The sequence below is a fragment of the Rhinichthys klamathensis genome, unplaced genomic scaffold (genome assembly GCF_029890125.1).
Source record: "Rhinichthys klamathensis goyatoka isolate OS25496 unplaced genomic scaffold, OSU_Roscu_1.1 h1tg000035l_1, whole genome shotgun sequence".
NCBI classification, from domain to species: Eukaryota; Metazoa; Chordata; class Actinopteri; order Cypriniformes; family Leuciscidae; genus Rhinichthys; species Rhinichthys klamathensis.
In genome coordinates, this window is record NW_026606583.1 from 7,380,001 (window position 1) to 7,395,338 (window position 15,338).

Consider the following 15,338-nt stretch of genomic DNA (forward strand, 5'->3'; position numbering starts at 1 on the left):
TTCAGACGATTCCAACAGCTTGAAGCAATAACGTCTTCTCTTTCTTTCTTTCTTTCTTTCTTTCTTTCTTTCTTTCTTTCTTTCTTTCTTTCTTTCTTTCTTTCTTTCTTTCTTTCTTTCTTTCTTTCTTTCTTTCTTTCTTTCTTTCTTTCTTTCTTTCTCAGGTGGGAGGTCAATCCGTCATACTGCGACACGGTCAAAAAGCTTTATCCCTACAACTCTGGGAACAGACTGCTCAACATCATTGACATGGCCGTTTTTGACTTTCTCACAGGCATGTAAACACTGTCCATATCAACTGTTGACGGAATTCGTTTTGTGAAACTTGTAAAAATGATTTCATGTTTGACAATGAAAGTAGCGTTAATGATTGATGATTTTGCAAGGAAATCTTTAAAGCCAGAGTTGCATAATTGATTGTCCTTCGTGTTGTAGGAAACATGGACAGGCATCACTACGAAATTTTCACCAAGTTTGGAGATGATGGTTTCCTTCTTCACTTGGACAACGCCAGAGGGTTTGTGCTCATCCGTTTCTGGAGCCGTTCACAGGCGCATTCAACTGTGCTGCTTTTCCATTGTTTCTCCATGCAAACATTTGACCGTTGCACTTGTGTCTTTTGCATCATCTTTTACATTACAACTCAGAAGTTGTTCAACTTTTTAAAGATGCGTCTTTTTGAATGCAAAAAACGCATTCTCTGGCCTTTTTCATCGCTGAATTACCAGTGCAGTTTCTTGTTAAAGCCCTTTTCCAACACTATAATTCCTTTGGCAAATCATAATTATGACATAAAAAGTCTAAATTGTGTGGTAAAAAATAAATCATCACATAAAAACTTAAAAGTTATGACAAATAACTAATTATGAGATAAAAGTACAAATTTGCACAAGTTAAAGTTATGACAAAAATGCCCAATTTAGATAAAAAGTCAAAAATGACAAAAAAGTTACAATTTTGAAATAAAAAATTAAAACTTTTAGATAAAAACTTTGAAATTGACAATTAAAATGATTAAATAAAAATTAATAGTTATGAGAAAGAAAAAAAAATCAAAATTGGCATACGTTTTTGTGTGTGTGTCATAGTTATGACCATTCATGATTATGTCCTTGTATCTCATAATTTCAAACTTGTATCATAATTTTGACTGTCATGACTTTGTATCTCATAATTTGGACTTTATATAGAATAATTATATGTATCTCCTAATTATGACTCACTAAAGCATGATGTTTTTTCCTGGGCTTCTTCCTCTTCTTGTGTGCTGCAGATTTGGACGGCATTCCCATGATGAGATGTCCATTCTGGCACCACTGACCCAATGTTGCATGTAAGGATTGTTCTCAAATATAAAAAAAAATTTTTTTCAATTATTCTGAAGCTCATTTAAAGGTGCATTGTGTAATATTTAGGAGGATCTGTTGACAGAAATGCAATATGAAATGCATAACTATGTTTTCAGTGGTGTATAAAGACCTTACTTAATGAACCGTTATGTTTTTATTACCTTAGAATGAGCCATTTCTATCTACACACACGTCCCTTTACATTGAAATGCGCCGACATGTTTCTACGGTGGCCCTAAACGGACAAACGCGTTTCGTCGCCATGTTGTTCTTCGTGCAAGGAAGCTAGCTAAAGTTAGCTAATAAAAAACTGACACAATGAACAAGTAAAAATAATATTCGCAATAACATATCGTTTTACTGAATAATCAAGTAAACCTAATTTCTTAATTTATCTTTGTAAAGAAACCTGCTTAACTGGCTACTCTCTGCTGCCTCAGACGACGACATCATTTCCTGTCGGCCACCGTAATTTCTGTTGGGTGCAATTCACAAGCTCACCACTAAAACTACACACTGCACCTTTAAGAAGCGTATGTACAAAGATGGTCTTATTCACAAAACCCATGACCTCTTACAGGATCAAGCGCTCTACGCTGTTCAGACTGAAGCTTTTGGCGAAGTCCGAGTACCGTCTGAGTGACGTAATGAGGGAATCCCTGTCGCGAGACCCTCTCACGCCGGTCTTGAGTGACGAACACCTGCAGGCCTTGGACCGCCGGCTGGCACAGGTGCTCAGGACAGTGGGGAAGTGTGTGAAGAAGCTGGGAGAAACACATGTGGTGATCACAGACTTTGTGGAATCATCCGGAGTAACTACAAGACACCGAGGAGGAAATAAGAGGTGACAGAACGAAAAGAGCTCGGGTTAGAGGAGATATCAGAGAGGATCATCACATCTAAAGACATCAGGAGGAACATTATTCACTTCTCTGATTGGCTGAAGGTCTGTGTGGTAACACTTAAAAAACGTTCCCAAACAACATCTTTAAGTCAAATTAAAAGTCAGAATTATGACATAAAAAGCCATGATTATGTCAAAACTGACAAAAAAAGTCATAATTATGTCAGTCAAAATGATCACATAAGTCAAAATCATGAGACAAAAATAAATATGAGATAAAAAGTTGAAATTGCATTTTTAATTTTGAGATAAAATAATAGAGATAGTCAAAAATTGAATTAAGGTCACTTAACTTGTATGAGATATGAGTTCAAATTAAAATGATCATATACAAGTCGAAATATGAGTTGTCAATTCTAAAAAGTAGAATTTTTGTCATGACTTTTCATGTCATAATTTTGACAGTCATGATTGTGATTTGGTATCTCATATCAACTTATTGTTGATAAAAACCCTCCCTATATTAACACCTGCTTTAAGTAAAATAAAAAGTCAAAATTATGACATAAAAAGCCATAATTATAAGTGTAAATAGACAAAAAGTCAAAATCATCACATTAGTCAAAATGATGAGGTATGTCATAAAGTCAAAATGATGACAAACATTGAAATTGAGCTAAAAAGTTGTAATTGCATTTTAATTTTATTTTGAGATCAAGTAATAATAAAAATAAGAAATCCAAATAAGGTAGAATTATTGTGATAATTATGACTTTTTATGTCACAACTTGTTGATTATGATTATTTCATAATTTGGGCTTTTTAATCTAATATTTATGACCTTGTTTCTCCTGATTGGCTAAAAAAGGTGTTGTGTGGTGTTACTTTAAACCACTCCTAACTAACAGCACCTCTGATTGGTTGCAGTGAGATGGTTTAGGCGGGTTAGTTAGCTCTGGAGAAGCTGCCGGCAGCTGACAGATGATGAGGAGAAGCTCTTCAGATCTCCTTACATCAGCAAACACGTCATCCATGTGGTCCTTTAACTGCACATTTCCTCTGATTATCCGTTCCCTTTCTGTCCATTTCTACACAAACAGCCATTAGTGGCGTCTGAGCGCAAACAGCCACATCAGCAGCAGCAGAAGAACACCGAGAGCTTACTTCATCTGCTCGTACTTCACAGGAAAATGGATAAAACCAGGTTTCCTGAGCAGTGATGCAGCTTGTGGTTCGCCTCACTTTTGCAATATTGTATTGTGAGTTGAAGCTGGCTTAAACACGTCACCGTTAGTGTCTCAAAACATTGTACAATCAATGACATTGTAAATCAAATGCTCAAAATTTGGAGAACTGAACTGGTGGTGGTGGATAAAATCTGAAAAACTAAATCAGATCATAATTATTCATGAATAATTGTCACATCGCTTCATTAAAATGCCAAAAACATTTGCATACTTTCTGATTCAGTGCATTTCCTAACGACCAACTGACGGAAGGCTTTATATGACATCATTATAACCTTTCTACACAATTCAGAGTAATAATAAAATTAAAACATGATCTGGTTTTAGCACTCCAGCTGCCCTGACTTGTCTAAGCTAGTACACGAATTACTAAATTAATTCAAAATTCATAAATTATTCAGGCCCATCTGTTGGATGGGAACTGAAAATAATAACTTGAAGCAGTAGCTGGCACTTTTTTATCATTTGAGGCTATAATAATATTAATAATAATGATTTCAGCAAATGCCACATAACACGCAGGATGTCTGGAATTACATTCCTGCAGTAAATAGTGTGTGTATTAATATCACAGCATTCAAATGTTCTTCAGAATGCATCAAGTGCACAGATGATATACTGTCTTTACCAAAATGTTCATTAAACACTAATGTTCGGGTCAGTAAGATTTCTAAGCTTTTTGAAAGAAGTCTTTTCTGCTCATCAAGGCTGCATTTATTTGATCAGAAATACAGTAAAAACTGTAATATGATCAAATATTATTACAATTTAAAAGAAGTGTTCTCTCTTTTAATATATTTTAAAATGTAGTTTATTCTTGTGATCAAAGCTGAATTTTCAGCATCATTACTCCAGTCTTCAGTGTCACATGATCCTTCAGAAATCACTCTAATATGATGATTTGTTGCTCAAGAAACATTTATGATTATTATCAGTTGAAAACTCAAAAGAACAGCATTTATTTTAAGTAGATTTTTTTAAATAACATTGGGTTTACTGTCACTTTTGATCCGTTTAATGTGTCCTTGGTGAATACAAGTATGATTTGTTTTTTAAAATCAAACCCCAAATAGTGAACAGTGTAGTATACAAAAATGCTCAGTGCATGTTTATATCCCACAATGCAATGTACTCAAGAGGACCTTCCCTTTCTGTGACAAATGAACCAGAAGTAAAAAAAAACAACAACATAGAATTCATTAAAAATGCGAAATAAGAAGTTATTTTCAAGATGATAACTGAACCGTACTCACATGCAACACAATGCGCTCATGTACTGTAGAGTTAGAGTAATAATTCTCTCAGTTGAACACTGCCCTCTTGTGTCTGGAACATCTATATGACAACTTGAAATACATTTTGAGCATTTGTCTGAAAAGAAAGTGTTTCACTGCAGCCGATTGTTCAATATTCCAACCTTTTTATTGCTTGAACTGCCATTTGGACGATCGATACCAGAAATGATTATTTCCTGCGCAGAACTCACTGGAAATGAAACGACACATTTGGGTAACATTGACAAATAAAACATCATTTGAGGTCTGTAATATATCAGCAGAAGCGTTTGGGTTTGAAGGAGCATCTAACCCACGGGAACCCTGTAGAGTTCAGATCCAACACACCTGTCTGTGATCATCGTGTGTGTGTGTGTGTGTGTGTGTGTGTGTGCGAGCTGAACTCTACAGGAATCCAATTCAACAGTCATTCTCCATTCTGTCCATTCACACAGATAGAAAACACAACAAGCATCACTGCCATGAAGACGGGACGCTTATCTCAGGGGAAGTCGAGCTGATAAACGTCACGAAGATGCAGCTGAAAGAATTCGGGAAAACCTTTGCGTTACACCTTTTTAATCTGCATTTCTCAAAAACTAAAGCGAGGAACATCTTGTAAATAAAGAGAATCAAACATTGATCACTCTGGATTGTTGAACGGCAAAACAGAATACGGACATGTAAACATCAAATCGCCACGGATCCGTTTTTATAAAAATGTATCAAAGATGTTGCCGTCGTTCATGAAACGTGAGCAGAATGGATTTCATTTTCTGTTTCACGAACGCGGCCGACTGTGTTTGCGAGACCACGGCGTTGACGGTAAAACTTCATTTCATAATCCTTTCGCTTGTTTTAGTTCGCCGTTAAAACAGAAACAAGCCGGTTTAAAAAATGGCCACAGAAACACTTGAAATTATGACATGCGACTAAATACGCCACTGTGCACTTTTGTGGAAAAATAAGCTTATTAAAAAATAAAACTGGTATTTTCTCGGCATATACTGACGAAAAGGTAAATACTGAATCATCCTGACCGAAAGCTTTTCTCAGTCGGTGACGGCGCACATGCAGGAACGTACCAATGAAATCTCGGAGGCTCTGTCCAACGTTTGGCACTGGCATTGTAACAGAAACTACCGTCGGTTTGAGTTTTCCTTCAAAAATCAGTTTGAGAAATTTGATCAGCCACAATAAAACCTATATGGATAGACACCGCACAGGAACGGCCTCACTAATTTACTACAATAAGCAACCGAACACAAATAGCAAGAGCGTGTGCTGGAATGATAATAAGTAATAAAACAGCATCCAGTTCCTATATGTTCATGTTCCTGACTGTGACAGAGGAGGGGAATGAGGCAGGAAGGCTTGAAGAATCGAGTCAGAATGTCAGCACAGCCAAACATCACTCATAAATCATATATGTAGGCAGTTAATCTTAAAAAACTAGTCTTAAAAAACTAACCTGCGACTGTGAGGGTAAAGGAAGTCGAAACGGCTTGCCTATAAATACATGTATACTCCTCTACTGTTTTTGTTTACTGCTTGGAATTAAAGGTTTAAAAACACTGTGATCTGATTGGAGGAACGTACATTGATTGTCTGTCCTTTGATTTGGCTCTAAATGTGGGATGTTAAAGCTCTCGGGAATACGAGGTGTGGATGAGGAGCTAGCGGCGTGACGGGGGGGTTCTCAGACGGAGAGCGACACGAAGCTGTTGTACTGTTGGATGTTGCGTTTGAGGATGTCTGAACACGGTCCCAGCACGCGCTCGAAGCGAGGCCTGTCCAGCTTCACACATTTGAGCGGCCCACGAGCCACCACTGTCGCCGCACGGGGCCGGTTCATCAGCAGAGCGATCTCGCCTGGTGAGAGAAACACACAAATATTAAAAATCATAGTTTTATGTTATTTCATACATTTTCTAGACTTACTGTATAGCTTCATGAATAACTAATAAGGGGCGTATTATAATGAATAAGGTGTATCATATCCAATAAGATAGATTTGGAATTTTATTGACAGGACATATTCAGAGACTAACTACTATGTATGTACATTGAAAGAAATTGTTAGGTACAGTGTGCTTATTGTGTACACTACTGCAAAACACTTTTGCTGCTATTGAGATGGATACGGGTCAGGGTTGGGACAGGTTTGGTGGTAAGGGAAGGTCAACAGTGTAATTATAGATGTAATAACAGAAATTAATTACAGCTGTGATTGCATGCAGGCATTTATAAATAGAAGAACAATGTGAAAAACAATAAGTGCACTGTATCAAATGATTAACTTAAATGTGACAATATAAAGTGGGACCCAGAGACTAGGGCTGTCAACTTTAGTCGTTTAGTTTAGTCGACTAATCATTCGATGCCGTCTTGGTCGACTGACATTCTCATTGGTCGACCAGTTGCATTTTTTTTTTTTACCAATTGAAAGAAATTCTCATTGATTTACTCAGCAGTTATATATTAGCCTGTGTTTTATCCCCAACTTTAAATGCTGTAATTTACCGTAAAACTTCAAATAATAGCCGAGTCCCAAATAGACGCCTGTCTCTTTTACACGCCTGGTGTGGCGACAGGTTTGGGTAAATAGAGGCTGGGTCTGTTTTTTAGTTTTTGGGTTGTATTTAATCCTCTAAAACCGTCAGATCGTCCGCTTTTTGGCGGCCGCCAAAGCAAATTGTTGTCCCTCCAAAGCCTTTTTTGATCGATGAGTGATGTAGAATAGAATGACTGCTGCGCTTGACAGGGCGCGTTCGAGCAGAGAGAGAGAGAGAGAGAGAGAGAGAGAGAGAGACCCGGCCGCGCGCGCGCACTCTCACGTCTTCAAACACCACGAGCGCTGTCTTGCTCGCTCTCCCTCGCGCATATTAATCAAAATCAATTGACGCGATAGTAAACGGTCGGAAGACCGCAGTTTCACGTTGAGCATTTGGAGATTTTTAGAGATTAGAGACAGGCCTATACACTCAATGAACAACTCAACACTAAATTATAAAGGCCTGTCTCATATAGACGCCTGTCTCAAATACAAGCTGGTGCAGTTCGACGATTTGGGAAAATAAAAGCCCGGGCTACTATTTGAAGTTTTACGGTAGGCTATTTTGTAATAGCGCCACAGTTTAGCGCACCACGTATAACACTCGGGAACCGCACCTGTGACTGCGCTGCTGCGGCGCGGACGCGCTTGGAACAAACGAGCGCGTCGCTTCCATTATGAGCGCGCATACATTTGAAATAACGAACTTGAGCGCGATATGTGAGCAGGCCCTTTAACGGCTTTATTATGCTGACTCAATAGATTGTGTTTTCTTAAGGTTGTGTTTTTATTTGTACACTTGACGCGTTTGAAAAATAGCCTAAATAATATAACAAAACGAAAATAAACCTATATGCGGTCCTACTACAGCCTATTATTATTAGGATGGTTTTTTAGGCTATTTGGGTTTTTTGTGTGTTTGTTTTAAAACGCCTAGATTGGCAGGACAAAAGTTAACCCATAGCTTTGAAAGTAAAGAAGAATATACAGCCTGTATAAACGAGAGCTTTTGTAAGAATTTTTCATTATTTGGCAGTTTTAGCAGTTATATTTTTTGTAGCGTGTGGTGTGGTCAGGTGCGCGATTGTGACCATCACTATAGACCTAGGACAGAGCTCCTCACTTTGCAGTTAAAAAAATCACTTAATTTTCAAAGAATTGTATTATTATTATAGTTTTATGTATTATTGATGTTTTTTCGTTGTTGTTTTATAAATGCTCTATGACAATTGTTTAATAAATGTTCAATCAAAATGTAAAACATCGTGTCTTTTTTTTTTTTAGTCGACTGATCGTTGCGCAGGACAGGACTTTGGTCGACTAAGGATTTCTTTGGTTGACTACAGCCCAACCAGAGACCTACTGTGTTATTGTATTTTAAGTTAAAGGGACAGTTCATACAAAAATAAAAGCTGTGCCATTGTTTACTCTTATGTCGTATGAGATTCTTTTTTCCATGAAACACAACCTGAGATCTTTAGCAAATATCTAAGCATCCATTTTCCATGCATGAAATGTGGATGGTGATTTATACCGCAAAACTTACCATTCACTTTTGTGTATGGAGAACAGAAGCTCAGGTATCTTCTCTGGTAACACTTTTTTTCAATAATCCTTTGCAACTACATGTCAACTAGCAGTCATTAGAGTATTAATAAACTGTCTGCTTAATATCTGCTAACTCTTTATTTTGATGCTCCAAAACAGACATTTTACTGACTATAAGTAACTTTGCAAGTACATGTCAGCTTATTCTACTAACCCGAACCTGACAGTCTACTAATACCCTAATGATGTTAGCTGACATGCAGTTGCAAAGTTACTTATCTAAAAGTGGACTATCGAAATGAGTGATTTCGGAAGAACTATCCCTTTAAGAACATGTACTGGAACTAACACTTACCGAAGTAGTCTGACGGTCCTAACCTGCCGACCTCTACGAACTCCTCATTTTCTGACCTGCGCTGCAGAACGGCTGCACATCCCTGAGGAAAGAGACATGACTTTAGAAATCACCAGACTTGCACGCACACACACACACTGACAAGCTCTGAGCAGACGGGACACTCCACCTCCAGGATGATGAAGAACTCGTCTCCTGGTTCTCCCTGGACCACGATCTTCTGACTGTCCTCAAACTGCACCGGCTCCAGAGCGTCAGCCACAGTCAGACGCTCCCACTTATCCAGAGACTCTGCCATCATCACATACACTCATGTTACAGGAACTCCAGAGACACATCTCTCTCTCTCTGTGTGTGTCACTTACAGTAATACAATTTCAGTAAAAAAAATTATAGACAGATATAAAGATACATGTATAGATAGACAGACAGATACAACAATAGACTAGCTGACTTACAGAGAGATAGCCAGATAAATGACAGATAGATAGATAGATAGATAGATAGATAGATAGATAGATAGATAGATAGATAGATAGATAGATAGATAGATAGATAAAACAACAGATAGATAGATAGATAAAACAACAGATAGATAGATAGATAGATAGATAGATAAAACAACAGATAGATAGATAGATAAAACAACAGATATATATATATAGATAGATAGATAGATAGATAGATAGATAGATAGAGATATAGAGATAGATATAGAGATAGATAGATAAAACAACAGATAGATAGATAGATAGATAGATAAAACAACAGATAGATAGATAGATAGATAGATAGATAGATAGATAGATAGATAGATAAAACAACAGATAGATAGATAAAACAACAGATAGATAGATAGATAGAAAGATAGGGAGATAGAGATATAGATAGATAGAGATATAGATAGATAGAGATATAGATAGATAGATAAAACAACAGATAGATAGATAAAACAACAGATAGATAGATAGATAGATAGATAGATAGGGAGATAGAGATATAGATAGATAGAGATATAGATAGATAGATATAGAGATAGATAGATAGATAGATAGAATTACCTAAAATAGATACTTTGCTCAAGAACTCCTCGTACATCTTCCTCTTCCTCAAAGTGCTTCCCTGTAATCAAACACAGGATGTTTTGTAGAATGAAATGCCTCTTGAGTGTGTGTGTGTGTGTGTGTGTGTGTGTGTGTGAGGAAGGGAGAGACGCACCATCAGTATTCTCCTGTAGCTGTCTCTGTCGATGCCCCAGAGCTTGGCGTTGGTCTTGGCTCTGACGGTGGCGGCTCTCGGGGTCCCGTAGATCAGAGCCAGTTCCCCAAAACTGCCGCCCTCTCCGATGTTGGTGGCCCACTCGCTGTTCACATACACCTGAGAAGAAACAGCGTCGTCACACACCACTTCTGAGTCGAGCTGTACACTGATAGAGGACACATCTACAGTGGGACTGGATTTTCTCCATCAGGAATTGTTGAAAACGTTTATGGTTTATGCTAACACTTTACAATAAGGTTCATTAGTTAATGTATTAACTAACCATGAGCAATACATTTGTTACTGTATTAGTTCATCTTTGTTCACAAAAAAATACAGCTGTTCACTGTTATTTCACAGTGCATTAAATAATGTTAACAAGATTTTAATAAAGTATTAGTAAATGTTGAAATTAACAAAGAATAAATGCTGTATTTGTGCAGTTCATTATTAGCTCATGCTAACTAATGTAGTTAACTAACAAACCTTATTGTAAAGTGTAACCTGGTTTATTATATGAATACATCCTAAACTGTGGAGGTGTAACTTACATCCATTTCCCCCTGGTCAATGACATAGAAGTTATCACCCTCGTCACCTGGGAAACAAGTGCGAAACAAAAGAGTGAAGGTAAATAAAATGTACAAATAATGTTAATATGACTCTTCATAAGTGTTTTTAAAGTTCTACCTTGTTGGATGACAATCTCTCCGGCAATGTAGGTGACTGGAAACATTGCGTCGAATATGTCACTGTAGGAGAGAGCAGAATAGAAATTATTTGACATTTATTTAAGGCAAGACACACATCAGGTTTGAAGGGTTAAAAATTAACTAATAGATATCATCATACTTCCCCAGCTGATTGATCACATCTTTACATTTTATATTACAAGTGTTCTTGCTTTTCAAATTTAAGCATACACATGAGGCATTATTAATTAACAATGCACTAATTTGCATATCTTTTTGCAACAAAAATCTGAACTCTGGATAAAGCCAGGTTTAAAATTATTTTTGGGTGTCTCTTTTTATCACTCCATAAATAAATAAATAAATACAGTCAGCAGCCATATAAAAAAGAATTGTTTTTAGGAATAAAATGTTATAAATCAGGACCTTCAGAATATATGGGTGTGTGTGTGTGTAAAGCTGCTGAAGTGGAGATTCCTGACTTTAAAGATATGTATTGAAATTGATATAATCTATATGCAAATAGACCCTTACAAGTGTATGTTGCATGTTTTCTTTCCACTAGTCTGAAAATAGTTATGAAAAGTCAAATAGCCCAAAATCTCAAAACTGACCAGTGCATGAATATAATAATACAAAATAAAATAAATAAAGTCACCTTCTTTCATTGTCATCCAGATGTGAGAAGAGCACGTTCTTTTCGATGGCTTTGGCGAGCGCGGCCATGGTTTTGTAGTCTTTAGGGATGACCTTCACAGAGACAGAAGAACACATGACTGCTTCACCTGACGGACATCACACACATCATGTGACTGTGAGACATACACACCTTCCTGACGTAGGAGGCGGCGTCCTCCTCGGTGTAGACCTCAGCGCTGATGGCTCCTCTCCGCCTGCGACCCTTCACCACGGGGTTCATGGGAGGAGACGCCTCATCTTCACGAGAGTCAGAGCGAGAACTGGCCTTCTGCTGGTTCAGGAGCTGCTTCGCTTCCTCCTGTGTAGCCATATTAAAAAAGAAAAGAAAAAAGGAGAGGATTATGGTTGGATTTGCAGTCCCAGTGAAACAGAAGCAGCGTTAGATCTGTTCTTCTGTATTGTGACACAAATCTGAATGGAACAAATTGTAGAGCAGGACTTGTTGGATTTTGGGATGTGGGAGTTGCACTCAAGGCTTGCAGTTAGTGTGAGAAAGGGGAGGGGTTTCCGAACTAAATGATTGGAGAAGTCCAGCATACTAGTCCAGTTTCACTGGAAAATCCAGAAAATTAAGGCAAAAAAACAAACAGAAGATGCATGGATGAATCGTTCACAATAACATCTACAACATGCATTCAGAAAATAAACAGGGTAAATTTTTATTTTATGCAGACGAAAAATCCAAATGTTTAATTTATATACATATATAATTATTATTATTATCGATAGCTAAAACTATTTTTGTTAATTGAAAACAAAAAAATAAAAATCAAATATAACTAAAAACTTAATTCAATTAGTTTCCAGAGCAACATTTTTTTATTTTCATTTAGTTTAGAATGCGAACTGGAAATAAATAAACATTCAAAATGAACTAAAACAGAAATAAAAGTAAATTTAACGCATTTGGTAAAATACACCAAAAAAAAGAAAAAAACTCATTGAAATGACAAAAGCACAAAAATACTAATAATTAAACTGAAAACCAAAAATATAAAAACAAGTGCTTATTAAAAAATTTATGAAAAGTATATAAATGATACACACAAATATTTAAAAAAAAAAATTTTATTCTTTTGACAAAAAAGTTCCAACATTATAATTTTTTATTTGTACACATTTAATAACATGAGGCCTAATATGCTGGATAAATAATTACAATTATTATTGAAAGTTTATGTCTTACATTATATTGCTTTTGCCACTGGTTTATAAAAACTAACTCGCTCACGCTCACTAATTGTTTTATTAAACACAACTTTCTTAATGTAAAGTCATGTCAGCAAGGGTTCCAGATCTCCGTCAGAATGATCCTAACGTACAAACCTTTTCCAGCTTCTCGAAGTGTTCCCGGAGGAAGGCCATGGGTCTGTCGGGCCGTGAGGTGCACAGCTGCACGATACAGTCCTTCAGCAGCTGCTGGATGTTGTGTTTCTGCACGTATATCTCACACTCCCTCAGACTCTTCTCCTCCTCACTGCCCGCGCTGCCTGATGCCATGATGGACGCTGGATCTGACCTCTGACCTGCAGTGAGACACCACACAAACAAGTGACATGCTGCTGACTAAATGAAATATAGTCATTTCAATCAATTATTAACCATATGAAGGATCCGTGAAAACAAATACAGAAGGTCTGACATCTATTTATTTCTTTAAAATGTATTACATGACATATTCCATAATATAAAACCAATAATTAGGGTAAAACTAAAAAAAATGTTTGAGCCATATTAATAAAGATATTCTGGATTATTCAAATGATGTTGGATGTTCTTTGTTATGATGTTGTTCTTTCCTATAATATTGAGAAACTCTGATATGTAAATGTTGCAGAATTAATAACAATATCATTAACGTCTGCACATGATGAAAATACATTCTGACCCAGCTAGAGGACAGGAACAGGATTACAGCATCATTTATGCGATTGGTGTCAGGAATAATCTGGAGATTATCTTTGTTTTCAACACACCTGTGCAGTTTGATTCACTGCATGAACTATATGCGTTTCCTATGATTCATTATTTACAGAAAAACAACTTTATGTTGCTTATATTAGTATTATTAGACATACAATTATTTTCCACTTCAACAGCATCAATCAGAATACTAGTATATTTAGGATGAACGACACGATCACAAATTTAAACCCATTTCACAAGGGCAGCAGAATATGAAAATATAATTTTAATACACATCAAAACGCAACTCAAAGTGTCAAAATACAACAGAACAGACATGCCGTAATCTAAAATGACCTGTTAAATGGTTAAACCTTAAAACAAATGAACCTTAAATCAAATAAAATATAACAGGCTCCTGAGTGGCGTGTTAAATGCTATTAAAATGAAGCTACAAATATCTAGCCGAAGGCCGCTGAGTGGTCGCCATCTTTATCTGTATCATAAACAAATGACATTTACAGCATTTACCGATCGTTACAGATGTTTAGCGCTACATCTAATCGACAGAAACATGACATTTCGAGTATCGTTATTTCTTACCGAGCCTTTATAACGCGACTCGGCTTCTGCGTTATTCCGTTATTCAGAGACGGCGCAACAACTCTTCTTCACAGGCGCTTGGACGTCTGCCAACCGGAAATGGTAAAACACCAATCAAAGCCTGCCATTGACGTCAATGCGCCTCGTTCTCACATGGAAACTGTAACCCTTGGTAACCTTAAAGGGAACGTAGCACCTGAGTACCATACTCGTAATTCTCCCCAATAAAAACACTTAAAGGCCCCTTCATACCAAGAACGATAACTTTAAAGATAACGATGAAGATATAGTTTTAAAAATCTTTCTCAATGTTAAATAATGGCAGAGTTCACACCACAGCTATAATGATAACGGCACAGAGAAACGATATCGTTGGAATAACCTTTAAGGCTAGTTCACACCAAGAAAAACTATAACTATAATAACAAAAAAGATAACTGTGTCCACACCAGTGGACGATATTGTTCTGTTTACTGTAAGCGCGTGCTTGTCTGTCACTTTAAATTCTCGAGCAGGTTTCTTTACCGTAGGATGGATTCTGATTGTCTGTCAATGTTTTTATTGTTCATCAGCTGGATAAAACCGTTCTGATCCTAATTATATTGTTTCTTTGTGCCATTGTCGTTATAGCTGTGGTATGAACTCTGCTACTATTTAATATTGAGATTGTTTAAACTATATCTTTATTATCTTTATAGTTATTGTCCTTGGTGTGAACGGATCTTTAATCTTTAAACATGTATCTTTATGTACGTTAACTATCTGGATATCATTATTTATTTTATTTTATTTGACCTAAGTACAATAAATTAATAAATAAATAAATTAATTAATTAATTAATAAAAACGGCAGACTATTTACAGACTATAACTAAACAATCGCATGGGCCTCAATGGTTGGTCTGTTTTGAATTTTATACAATATCGTTTAAAATCAATTTCTATGTGGCGAAAATTACAAAGATTTTACGTAACACTGCGTTCAAGCGCTGCTGTCGCGACCTTTAT

The 15,338-nt window shown here is 36.6% G+C and overlaps 2 protein-coding genes across 2 annotated transcripts in view; one reads left to right on the top strand and one right to left on the bottom strand.

Annotated features, from left to right (window-relative positions):
- Positions 1-2,227, top strand: part of fam20a (FAM20A golgi associated secretory pathway pseudokinase) — a 14,804-nt gene extending 12,577 nt beyond the window's left edge. Inside the window, exons 8-11 of the mRNA XM_056246077.1 lie at positions 165-274; positions 436-517; positions 1,274-1,333; positions 1,930-2,227. Of these exons, the coding sequence (XP_056102052.1) occupies positions 165-274; positions 436-517; positions 1,274-1,333; positions 1,930-2,197 (520 nt within the window). The 3' untranslated portion in view covers positions 2,198-2,227. The remainder of the gene's footprint in view (positions 1-164; positions 275-435; positions 518-1,273; positions 1,334-1,929) is intronic.
- Positions 2,228-6,407: 4,180 nt separating this feature from the next.
- prkar1ab (protein kinase, cAMP-dependent, regulatory, type I, alpha (tissue specific extinguisher 1) b) lies at positions 6,408-14,453 on the bottom strand. The gene is made up of 11 exons (XM_056246078.1): positions 14,331-14,453; positions 13,149-13,348; positions 11,953-12,120; positions 11,782-11,873; positions 11,122-11,183; positions 10,983-11,029; positions 10,390-10,548; positions 10,233-10,293; positions 9,341-9,462; positions 9,172-9,253; positions 6,408-6,586 (listed from the first exon to the last, which is right to left on the bottom strand). Exons 2-11 carry the CDS (start codon positions 13,320-13,322, stop codon positions 6,414-6,416), a joined length of 1,140 nt encoding a protein of 379 aa, XP_056102053.1. The 5' UTR covers positions 13,323-13,348; positions 14,331-14,453; the 3' UTR covers positions 6,408-6,413.
- Positions 14,454-15,338: the final 885 nt, after the last annotated feature.

What these genes read in the sequence shown, in the direction of transcription:
- prkar1ab (XM_056246078.1), bottom strand. Translation starts at nt 13,322, where the DNA reads ATGGCATCAGGCAGCGCGGGCAGTGAGGAGGAGAAGAGTCTGAGGGAG. An exon ending in GCTACAGGAGAATACTGATG is followed by an intron (nt 10,294 to 10,389) that starts GTGCGTCTCTCC and finishes GTTTGATTACAG; the next exon opens with GGAAGCACTTTGAGGAAGAG. An exon ending in AGTTCTTCATCATCCTGGAG is followed by an intron (nt 9,254 to 9,340) that starts GTGGAGTGTCCC and finishes CTCTTTCCTCAG; the next exon opens with GGATGTGCAGCCGTTCTGCA.